At 41.5% G+C, this 12,589-nt stretch overlaps 1 protein-coding gene across 3 annotated transcripts in view; it reads left to right on the forward strand.

The window, feature by feature from the left end:
- slc44a1b (solute carrier family 44 member 1b) overlaps positions 1-10,867 on the forward strand; it is a 32,901-nt gene extending 22,034 nt beyond the window's left edge. For 2 of the 3 annotated variants that reach the window (XM_035950841.2, XM_023276039.3), the window contains exons 11-15: positions 1,361-1,517; positions 3,934-4,017; positions 4,094-4,231; positions 6,243-6,479; positions 7,077-7,710. In XM_035950841.2, coding sequence (XP_035806734.1) covers positions 1,361-1,517; positions 3,934-4,017; positions 4,094-4,231; positions 6,243-6,479; positions 7,077-7,484 — 1,024 coding nt within the window. In that variant the 3' untranslated portion in view covers positions 7,485-7,710. Of the gene's footprint in view, positions 1-1,360; positions 1,518-3,933; positions 4,018-4,093; positions 4,232-6,242; positions 6,480-7,076; positions 7,711-10,612 lie in introns of those variants that run through there. The other variant, XM_035950842.2, reaches the window with a different exon arrangement.
- Positions 10,868-12,589: the final 1,722 nt, after the last annotated feature.

Below are 12,589 nucleotides of genomic sequence, written 5' to 3' on the forward strand. Positions count from 1 at the left end.
AGAACATGTTCTCTGAGTTCACAGTTGAGACCCATTCAGCAGTTTTTCAGGGTCACTCTGAAGCACCTGCTCTGGAACAGGAACTTTGCTTTGATCTGAAAGCAGCTCCCAGACAGGTTCTACAGTACAGACATGGTTCCTGCAGTGAGAACATGCACAAAGGTTCAGGCAGCAGTAAAAAGCCTATAAGTTCCTGCAGTGGAAAACAGGCTTTGTATTGTATTGTATTGTATTGTATTGTATTGTAAGGAATTATCTTGTAAATTTTTTTTTAAAAATTAATTCAATTTCACCATAATTAGTTTATCAGTTTATCATTTCCACATTGCAACTTGCAGATCACAGTGTTTCTACAAAGGAACACAACATTTAGTTACAGCTGTCTGGAACTGAATGATATAGTATTGTACTTGATGATCAAAATGACAAAAGTCAGACAAAAAAAAGGCAAAAAAACAAGACAAAATATTTAAAAAATCTGATGCAAAATGACAAAAACAAGACACAAAATGACAAAAAAATGAGACAAAAGACACGAAACAAAACAGAGACAAAAAATTTGACAAAAAAGTTACAAAGCAGAAAAAAATGGACAAATGACAAAAATGAGACAAAAAAATACACAAATGACACAAACAAGACAAAAATGAAAAACACAACAAAAAAGTAGACTAACAACACAAGCGTGCCAAAAACAACACAAAACGACAAAAACGATACAAAACATTGAATAAAGCAAAACACAAAATGACTAAAACAAGACAAAAACACGTGAGACAAAAAGGAAATACAAAACGACAAGAAACACAAACAAAACGATAAAAACATAAGACAAATGACAAAAGTCAGACAAAAAAAAACAAGAACACAACAAAATATTACAAAAATTAGACAAAATGACAAAAAAAAATCTAATATTTTAGTTTATGATCAAAATAACTTGTCCTGGTCTAGAAATTATTTAAAATGTGTAGTTTTACTAATTTAAAATCTGCAGTTAGTGTCTTCTCCGGAATTTTTCCACTCCAGACGGTCCAATCCGTGGGCCGCATATTTGACACCCCTGGTTTAGATCTTCTGTGCTGCTGAGTTAAATATGCGTGAACCTGCAGAATCTGTATCTTCTTTGCAGCAACATTGAGAGTCTTGAAGTGAAGACAGCATGTTTGTCTCTGCAGATTATTCTCTGGAATCATACATGAAAAAAAAGACAACGAACAGTTCTTCATGTGTCTGGACAGACGTGGACATCGACAGCATCACTGGTTGCCAACATCCACAGACTGGTGCTTCACTGTGGAGCCTCCACCTTTGTTTTACTGAAGCTTCTGCTGACAGGTCATATCACTTTGTGTTTCAGGGACAAAAACCGACTCCCGGTGACCCCAATCCTGTCCTCGGTCTTGCGGCTGGTCCGGTACCACCTGGGCACCGTCGCTAAGGGATCTTTTATCATCACACTGGTCAAGATCCCCCGACTTGTCCTAATGTACATTCACAACCAGCTTAAAGGAAAGGTAGGGAGAACTTCCTTTAACCTCCTGAACCCTAAAACTCACCGGCAGGTTTGAAAGGCATGCTGTCTTTAAAAAAAAATCCAAACTGACTCACAGAAATGGAAGATTTTCATCCTCCAAGGTTCTTCAACATATCATGTGTGACTTTTGTTTAGAAAATTAACCAAAACTGAGCTTAAAACCAATTCAATTCAGTTTTATTTATATAGCGCCAATTACAGTCAAATTGTCTCGAGACGCTTTAGAACCCATATGCCTGACTCCCAGAGCAAGCCAAAAGGCGACAGTGGCAAGGAAAACACCCTTTTAACAGGGAAAAAAACCTCAAGCAGAACCCGGCTCTGATGTGGGGGGACCCATCTGCCTGCTGGCCGGGCGGGTTGAGAGGGACAGAAGAGGTAGAAAGGTAGAGATAGAGGGATAGAGATAGAGGGGTAGAGGGGTAGAGATAGAGGGGTGGGGGGGGGACACAAGGACAATAAAACACACAGTATAATACATGCATGATATGACAGACGATACATGCAAAGTACAACTAACATGGAAACTAATTATAGTTTACTGCTATGGTGTACGGCTCTGGCATTAAATATACTACATATATAGCTGGTGGTAAATTCAAAAATATGTAGATGAGCAAATCAAGTATAGTAAGGGCAATGCAGAGTAGATTGGTGGAAATGGGCAGCTGGAAGCAGTGGGCTGGAGGAAGGTCAGCAGCAACATCCCACAGATGGAGATTAGGCCAGTTGGTGGGAGAACAACCACACATCTGAAGCATCCAGCTCTGGGACCAGGGACAGTCGGAGAAAGGACACAGGGAGAAACAGAGTGAGTGTAATGCAATAATGGTATATATAGTAAATACATAGGTAGTTAGAGAAGGGCTCAGTGCATCCAGAGAGGTCCCCCAGCAGCCTAGGCCTATAGCAGCATAACTAGGGGCAAACTAAAGGACCAGACACTTCATCAAAATCATTTTATTCTACATTTCATTTAAAAACTTACCAAAAATACAACCATTTGTGCTGATGACATTTGGAGAAATGTGTGATAAATTTAACACAATCACTTTTTTAAATACCTGCAGTTGAGAAATCAAACGTTCTGCATCCCCGAAATGTCTACAGTATGAGTTGTTTCGAGAGGGGTTTAATTTCCAAAATGTATAAATGCCTGGTAGATAAAAGTACAGAAACATCTGCAGGTCTTCTGGGGTCGTGGAGGGAGGACCTACAGGAAGACCTCTCACTGGAAAAATGAGAGGAGGCATGTACTAAAGACCAACCGAGAACTACTAATGCCTGCCTGAGGCTACAGCAATACAGCTGGTTGAGGCTGTTTGTTATGTTGTGAAAACAATAAAGAGAATGTTGGTTGAAAAAAACTAAACAAAACATTTGATGTGACCATATTATGCTTTAAAAAAACATTACTCAAAAACAGACTAATGGATTTGGATGAAATTTTCAAGGAAGGTCAGAAATGACTCAAGGACCAAGTGATCAGATTTTGGCAGTGATGCGGCTTATATATCCACCGATTTGTTAAGGGTTTCCCATTGCGACATAGCAGCCGACCTGGTGTCAGTGTAACCATGACAACAAATGAACACTGTCAGCTGCCTGCTGACGATCACATGACTGTGATCCTACTACAAATCCACTGCTGAGGACTTATCGGGACTTACCAATCAGAAATGATACAAGGAACTATTGATTAAATTGTGGGGGTGTTTCTGAGTCCCATCAATTCCTGCCGCCCGCTACATATTTAGGTCACGTGATTCGGTATCCGTACATAACGTACACATGCATAACACACACATAAAAGCATGGCTCAAAACACGATGAATAAATGCATATATATTTCATGTTGCTGAACACTAATTAAAAAAATGCTGCATTTCTACAAAAATATGCTGCATTTCTAACAATGGCTTATGGGGGAATGAACAGCCTTGGAGGAGTACTTTTCTAGTTCCTCTTTTTTACATTTATATGTAGCATTTTGTTCTTTTGTGTCTTTTTTGTGTCATTTTTGTTGATTTGTGTCTGTTGTGTCTTTGTTGTAATTTTGTCCCTTTTTTGTCCTAGTTTCTCTCCCTTCTGCTGTTTTGTGCCTCATTTTTTCAATGTTTTATTTTTCTTGTTTTTTTCTCATTTTTCTTGTCTTGTATCTCACTTTTTTCATTTTGTCTTGTTTCTCCGTTTACTGTCTCACTGTCGCTTTGTACCCCATTATATTTGTTTGGTTTTTAATGAATTTGGTTAGAGCAAATTCATGTTTTTGATGAGGTAGCACAATATTAAGCTCAGATTTGGTTCTTTTTCCAATAGAATGCCATTTTCATGACACATTCAAGGACCGTCAGAAAATGAAAAATTTCTCATATCACGGTTCTGTTGTTCCTCAGGAGAACGCGTGTGCTCGCTGTCTGCTGAAAACTTGTATCTGCTGTCTGTGGTGTTTGGAGAAGTGCCTCAACTATCTCAATCAGGTAACACTCGACCCTCTTCTTACCTCTTATGTTGTACACGTGTCGGTTTCACCTGCATTTGCCTTCTGTTTCCCAGAATGCATATGCAGCCACAGCCATCAACAGCACCAGTTTCTGCACGTCTGCACGCGACGCCTTCGTGATCCTGGTGGAAAACGCTCTGCGTGTCGCCACAATCAACGCCGTTGGAGACTTTGTGCTCTTCCTGGGGAAGGTGAGGTAGCAGTGTTTGTATGAACAAGACCAAGTAAAGCTGCAGACAGCAGCCCGGTACCTGCACTTACAATCCAAACAAGTCCATCTTGATGATGATGATGATGATGATGATAAATGCTTTATTAATCCCAAGGGAAATTGAAGTATTCAACAGCTTACATACAGCAAAAAAGGCAGGTTCGTAACAAGATTAACATTAAAAGACACGCTGTATAATACTATAAGCTTTAAAACAGTACTATAAACTTTAAACTGCCTTTAAATCCATTATCTATACTATCTATATCTATATGAACTGGTAAAAGCTGCGAAATTACAGATCTGCTTACCGATAAGGGACACGGTGTTTTAGCTGCTCTCTGCACTTCATAATATCAAAACTGCTTTCTAAAGTTGTATGTGAAGAAACAGGAGATCCATCCATTATCTGTACACCACTTAATCATTAGGGTCACGGGGGGCTTGAGTCTATCCCAGCTGACTTAGGGTGAAGGCAGGGGACACCTGGACAGGTCACCAGTCTATCACAGGGCTGCACATAGAGACAAACAATCACACTCACATTCACACCTACGGACAATTTAGAATCACCAATTAACCTCAGCATGTTTTTGGACTGTGGGAGGAAACTGGAGAACCTGGAGAAAACCCACACATGCACAGGAAGAACATGCAAACTCCATGCAGAAAGAGCCCAGGAAGGCTGGGACGTGAACCGGGGATCTTCTAGCTGCAAGGCAGAAGTGCTAACCACCGAGTCACTGTGCAACCCTAATCCTTTAAACTTTAAAACTAAAATAATACTTCAATTTTAATATCTATATAGATACTAAATGTGAACGCAAAAGTCAATATACAGCATTTACACATTTCAAGGCACAGTGATTCAGACAGGCAGTATAAAACTGTTGTAGTAAACTACATAAGGTGTATAGACATTCTACAGTCACATTGGATCAGTCCTACTGTGATCATGACTGTGACCCCCCCATGCCCCCAACCACTCAGTGATGAGTTGTACAGTCTGATGGGGGACCAAAGAGTTCCTGAGTCTGTTCGTGAAGCAGATCAGAGACAGCAGCCTGGAGCTGAACACACTCCACTGCCTGATCAGTCCTGTACAATCTTGTAGTGAAGGTGGTGTTACAGGAGTGATAGTTGAGTTGCTGAGTGTTCAGTCGGTCACTGCGGCCCACAAAGTCACTGCAGAGCATTTCAATTCTTCCTACATCCAGAAGCATGTGTCTGCAAAGGATACTAAATTTTATTTTGGTGGGATACACCTTTAAAACTAGAAGTTATTGGAGAGAAAACAGTCATTTGTGTGGGATGTGAGCACACTGTAGCTTTCACCAAATTCAGTAGGTGTGGTTGTTACGAAAACAAGGGTCCTAGAAGTGTAGCTCTGAAACGACAGCCTCCTCTCACTGTGTATTACCTGGTTATTCCACCAGGCGGAGCCTTTTACTGTTCAATACTATAGTTACCCAAGGAGACAGTCACTGTAACTACCAGCAGTTCATGTTTGCTAACAGAGAGCTGCTAAATGGCACTGTAACACAACTTTCTGTGAAGCTAAATCACCTCCGGCCAGCACATGAGTTAAATCAAGCTGGGATCAGCTACGATAATAATCCTTTATCCCAGTGGGAAATATAAGTCTCCACATATCACAAGTCTGTGGCCTAACACGTCACTATCAGCACAGGACAAGTGTTTAGTGTACTTGATTTGAAATAGCAATGCCTCAAATATTGCTGAAAATGCAACACTGCATTTGTCAAGAATATTTTTAAATTTACAACACCTGCATGACAGTCAGTGTAAGCACAGAAACATTTAACATCAGTTAAAAAGTGTCTTTATCATGTACATCCCTAGGTCCTTGCTTGGAAAAGTTCAGTGACCACTGACCTAAATGAGATCAGGACTTAGTTTCTATGAAAAACCATCAGAGGTTTCTCTCCTCTGTTTGAATCTCCAGTGTTTGTTTGACCTCATGTCCTCAGATCCTGATCGTGACGACGACAGCGTTCGCAGGCGTCCTCCTTCTGAACTACCAGCGGGATTACGCTGAGTGGCTACTGCCACTCATCATCGTGTGTCTCTTCTCCTTCCTGGTGGCTCACTGCTTCCTGTCCATCTTTGAGATCGTAGTGGACGTCCTCTTCCTCTGCTTCGCCATCGATACCAAGTACAACGACGGCACTCCAGGGAAGGAGTTCTTCATGGACAAAGCTCTGATGGTGAGTCGGCAGCAACACACTTCCAAACGTTCCAGCAGGAGCATATTCTGATGTCCTGTACTGTTTGACCAACAGTCCAAAACAAGTTTACCGTCATGTACAACAAACTGGAACCAGCAAATGTCTAAAAAGAAAGACAAAACAATTATTTAATGTCAATCTGCTGTATCAGATAAAACCCGCCCACTTTGTCTTTTTACAAGTCAGGGTGAAAAATGACCAAAACCTCTGAGGTGACCGTTTCATCTGCAGGATACAACAAACGTCCTCAGCTTAGCTTTTAAAGATGTCTTAAGATGACTGTTCCACCAGGCACCAGATGGTTCCACCCGATTACATCAAGTTTTATCAGGTTCCACCAGGATCCACCAGATTTCCATGAGGTTCCTTCAAGGTCCATCAGATTACATCAGGTTTTTAGTTCGGTTTCACCAGGTTCCTGCAGGACCCATCAGTTCAAGTTAGATCATGAATTTCCATCAGGTTCCTTGGGGAAGCTCAGTCTGGTCTGTCTGTCTATGAAGCTCCTAGAAGAGTGTCGCTACTCTGCTGGTTCTCACTCATTCACTGACGCCCCTCTGTGCTGTAAACCTGCAGGAATTTGTGGAGAGCAGTCGGCGGTTGGAGCGTGCCGTGGAGCGTGGGCGGAGCCGGGTGAAGGAGGCGGTGTCGGAAGGGGCGGAGATGAAGCCCATGGTGAGTGACGACGGAGGAGGAGGAGGGGGCGTGGCCAGGCGGAGGAGCTCAGTTGGGGAGGTGGGGCCAGACAGAGGCGGGGAGTGGGAGGAGCTTCAGGAGTTCCAGGTGTACTACCTGCTGGTGGGGGTCCTGGTGGACTGGGTGCTGACAGAGCAGAGCGGCTTCGTCCTCTGTCTTAGCGAGGACGTCGTCCTCTTCCTCTGCTTCTACTTGCCCACCTCCACCCTCTTCCTGTTCGTCAGCCTGCTGCACACGCCAAACTCCGCCCCCTCTGCCAAATCAGCCGCTGTCAACGCCGCGTGCTAACTGATGTGCTAACACACGTGATGACTGATGCATGTTGAGAGACAAGCTGACCTGAGCATGCTGATTGGATGAACACTGACGCATGCTAGCATCTCATCATCCTCATCATCCTCATCATCATCATGGCGGCTGGGACTAATCATTGACTTTCTGTTTGTGATTAATCTATTTTTTACTTTTGTATTTTTTATATTTGAAGGGTTTTTATAAATGTGTTTCTCTGTTTGATGGTGTTTGTGTTTGACCTTCTTTTGTCACCGTCGTGCTTTCAGAACTCAGCAGATAACAAAGTGGAGTAGCGTTTCTTTAGGAACGATTCTTCAGCAGTGTCCGCTCTATTAAATTTACTCAATGCCATATTGATCAGTGAATCAGACATGGGCAGCATGTAGATGACTCCAGAGAGCTGTGCTACGACACGAGATTAGTGGCTTAGTAGGTATGTTCAGCTGAAAGTCAGAGTTTTCAGTATCACGAAGGTGGCTCTGTTTTAACCTACTAGATCTCCATGGTAACATACACTGCAGAGCTAGTCTGGTCTGGAACAGGTTATGTTCAGAGTTTCGGATTTAAGTCAGTTGTAAGACGCGTCTACCTTTAAACAAATCATTTCCTGATGATTCTTTATGAGCGATGCAGATTCTCAGCTGAGGGAAAATATTTTATCTGCAAACATATTGAGCTGTACATTACTAAAACCACTGAATGTAGTTACAATATCGCCTACTGTATGCATCATGTTGCTATGGGAACCTACATGTATTTAGTTGGAGATGCAGAAATTGTACAAATAGGTTTTAGGTTTGATCTTGATTTGGTGTTAAGTCCGTTTACTCTGCTGGTACTGCAGCTGATAGAACACAGATTAGAACTAGGGCTGCAGCTATCGATTATTTTAGTAATCGAGTATTCTATTGATCATTCTGGCGATTAATTGAGTTACCGGATTCCGCACTAGGCCTGCACGTTGCAGCATCAAAAGCAGAAGTGAACGCGCTGTGCAACAGAAATAACCATCCTGGACGCCCACTCTACTTCCCATTGGCTGGTGATATTAGTTTGGTTGAGAGCAAAAGCTGCGTTCCCCTCATTCCATTGATAGATTGGCAATGTAGTCCTATCTGTTCTTTTTTTCGAGCCAAACGCTGGTACCGCACGGCGGAATTCCGGCACGGTGCCTGAATACTTACAGAAAACATACAGTGAAGGTACGTGTCCACTAAATGCGTTTTTCCCGCATGTAAACGCGCCACATCTGAAAATTGCACGCATGGTGGGCGGTCACTAGCGGGACACAACATTGGTACATGAGAGCACTCAAGCTTCAGCGGGCCACTATGTGGATACATGACCGAGCTGTCAGCTTGACAGTCCAGCAGATGCGTCCAATAAACATAGCGGCTCAGACGCAAACTTTCTCCTTTATTTCAAAAACACTTCACGGAAAAGTTTTTCTCAAAGTATTTGAGGCGAGAAATAAGCTGTGCAGTAGCTGAATGTGTCCTTGTTTTAGTTCACCGACGGCTAGTTTAGACGACCATTTAAACCGCAGACTGGTTGGACACTCCTGCCGTAAACAATAGAAAAGCTGTGCTGGTTAAAACAGAAGTGTCCTGTCAAATTTACGGTCCGGTTTGTATCCAATGAAGTCTGGGTCCGGCCTCGGACTGTGGTCCGCCATTACGTGACCTGCGGTCTAGCATGTAGTTGATTAAATGACGCCTCAATTCAGAGAATTTTGCCTCAAGGAATTTTAGTAATCGAATAACTCAAGGAATTGTTTCAGCCCTAATTAGAACATTGATTAGTTTATTAGTATTTATTACAGAGAATATTCAATCAGTAACATTAATTTACTTTGATTTGTCCAAAAGTTACAGTGATGTCCTGCATTATGGGATGGTGTCAAACCTGACTGCGCTTTAATACAATATCATGTTTACATATAAAGTCTGAACAGCTCTAATGTTGTCCTGATCATTTTTAGCAGCAGCTTTTTACCGTCATACGTTTTAATATTTCTCACTGTTTTCTATTAAAACAACCTTGCTGGGCGCCCTGGTAGCTGAACTGGTTGAGCTGGCGACCCACAAACAGGGGCTATAGGTCCAGACACAGTAGTCATGGGTTCGAGTTCGACCCACGGCGGCCATTTGCTGCATGTCTTTCCCCACATTTCCTGTCTCTCTCTCTCTACTGTCTGATACTTTAAAGCCTTAAATGGCCCAAAAAACCCACCATGTTGACTGAAGCAGCTAATGACGCATTAAACGCACACAGATTTTGAAGCAGAAAGTCTGAATTGACAAAGAAAGTTGAAAACCACCTTCGTGATACCTGTTAACTCTGACCAGGGCTTTAGTTTTTGTCGAGCCGACTTCCATGAAGAAAACCCGGCTATGCTGAACCTGCATCGTAGTTCAGATCTCTGGTGGATTTACATGTTGGTTTCAATTCAGTCAGTCTTCCACCTCCTGCTGCTGCTTAGCTCTGATTCAATCAGAGACAATAAAAAATATGCATGAAGTCAGAGAAGGTCCACATTATGGATCTTGTTGCAACATAAAACTGCTCTTTGGAAGTTTGCTTTAAAAACAGGCTATCTGCTGGGTTCCAGCTTCCTGCATGGATACTCACTCTGCGTGCTGAGGTCACCATCTCACAGCAAAACCAAACTCGTTTTAGATATTTCCAGTCTTCTGAGAATTGGACAGGTTAAGTTAGAATACTTTTCACACCTGCTGAACAACCACAGAGACACAAAACAACTGCAAACGACACGGAATGACAACAAAGACAAAAATTACTGCAACACACAAATAATGAAGGGAAACAAAATGGCATAAAGAGACAAAAAGTGAGAGTTTACTGTCAGAACATAATCTTGCACTGCAACCAGTTATTTTAGTGATTGTGTAGTTGGTCAGGAGCTGTGGACATGCCACAGGTGGGTCTGATACTGCACAAAGAGGTAAGTACCTCCTGACCTCAGTGCTGCCAACATCCTGCTCTGACGCCACCAACTCATCTCCCATGATGCTCTGCTCTCAGCTTCACCCCTGTGTAACTAGCTGTCACGTTTGTCGATGATGAACTCTGTTAACTTTGTGGGCATTTTCCTGTTTCAGGCTCCGGGGACGAGTTCAGCTTGACCAAAATCAGCCAATGGGACTTCTTAAAAAAGAGACATTCCAAATGTTTATTTTTACCAACGTGTAACATGTTTACTATGGTTTCACTCCAGGGAAAACAATATTTTAATAAGAAACTGTAAAAACGTAACAATGTAATGAAGCACTTTATATTGAAGCGCTGCAGATTTTAAACCGGCTGATGCATTTTTTCGTAGTGATGTCCTTTTTTATAAAACTCACTGAACTCATCGCTCACTCTTTGGTTCCTAACACTTTCAGACACTTTTTTTCTTTGTTGGGGATGTTTCTGTTTTGGAGACGACCTGCCGCTCGTCGACACCACTCCTCACCTGGACGTCCATGTTGGATAGTTGTGTCATCAAAGGGGCGGGGCCTGTGGACAGGTGGAACAGCAGCCATAAAGCTCCATCGTCATGGAAAAATTACCTGACTGTCACCGGGACACAAATCCGACTGGCTGTCGGAGGCTGAAGCTCAGTGTTTCCGTGTTGAACGTGTCGTGACAAGCGTCAGCTGACCGCTGTGGGCTGCAAGGTGAAAGTCATGTGACCAAGAACAGGGAAGTTCCCCCTGACCTCCACACAATCAACAGATTTTTTAAAATCAAAAATATCTAGTATTTTTCATGAAGTTAAGTAAAGTTCTACCTTCATACTATGAATATTTCCAGAGTTCCAGGTCCTTGAAGTCCATAGAGGAGAGTGTCCCCTGTAGAAAGTGGCAGAACTTTCTACAGGGGACACTCTCCTTTCTTGGTTCCAGTCTTTAAGTTTAGTCTCACTTCGAACATTACAGGCCTTGAAGTCCATAGAGGTAGGTCCTAATTTTAAACTTTTTAATGGAGTTTTTTCATCATTTCTGAGCATCAGAACTTCATCAGTCCAGCACATAGATGCATCACATTTTAGGAGGAAAAACACGTCTGAGTTCTGGTAAAAACTGATACCAGATCAGTTTTACATCCATCCAGGTGTCACAATCTAAAACCTAAATCTGTTTTTTTTTTTTTGTTTTTTTTTTTAATGTATGTATATATATATATATATATATATATATATATATATATATATATATATATATATATATATATATATATATATATATATATATAAATAAAAATATAATGTTTTCTATAACCAACTTTGAGCATCAATATTATAGGATGTATCAAAGTTTGAGAGTCATAAAAACCAGCATTAGTACCTGGATGTGTTTTCTGATAATTCAGACTGGATCAATCAAATAAAAGCAGCATGGCCCTAAAACAGTGAACAGAGGAGCAAGGTGTTGGAGATACATTCAGCATGATGAAACATCTTTCTACAGCTGATGAGCAGAGGAGAGAGGAAAATTCTATAGAGACTGGAAACGTGCAAATAGTTAAATATCCAGCATGTGAAGAGAAAATGAGCACAAAGACATGAAAATGTCACAAAAATATGTAAAACGACCAAATGGAGAGACAAAACAAGAAAAAACACAACACAAAACCGCACAAATGAAACAGAAAAAGACCAACATAAGAACAGCAAGACGAAAAAGAACAAAGACGAGACAGAACGACCACAAACCAACAAAACTGTCAAAGTTTATCAATGCTGTAAAAATATAAATAGTTAAATATTTATAGTATGTAGAGCGTTGTTTTTTTTTTCTACTACGGACACTTGGAAAAATGTTGGACATGATTATTCAGGATTTTTACATTATTGTAAAATAAATAATCAAAGAAAAGCTCTTTTTCTATTTTTTTATTCTGCTCAGAAGACATTTCTGAGTTCTGTCTCCTTCATGGTTCTACTGTTTCCAGAGAGCTGCAGGTAAAAATGATCCCACAGAGAGGAACAATGTTGGTCGTTCATCAGTCAGACTGAAGCTCAGCGCTTCAACAAGAAGGTTCAGAGAGCAGAAATGAAGAAGCAGGAATCAGCCTCAAGTCTTCCAGTTTTC

This window comes from Amphiprion ocellaris, chromosome 13 (assembly GCF_022539595.1).
Source record: "Amphiprion ocellaris isolate individual 3 ecotype Okinawa chromosome 13, ASM2253959v1, whole genome shotgun sequence".
In the NCBI taxonomy this organism is placed as follows: domain Eukaryota; kingdom Metazoa; phylum Chordata; class Actinopteri; family Pomacentridae; genus Amphiprion; species Amphiprion ocellaris.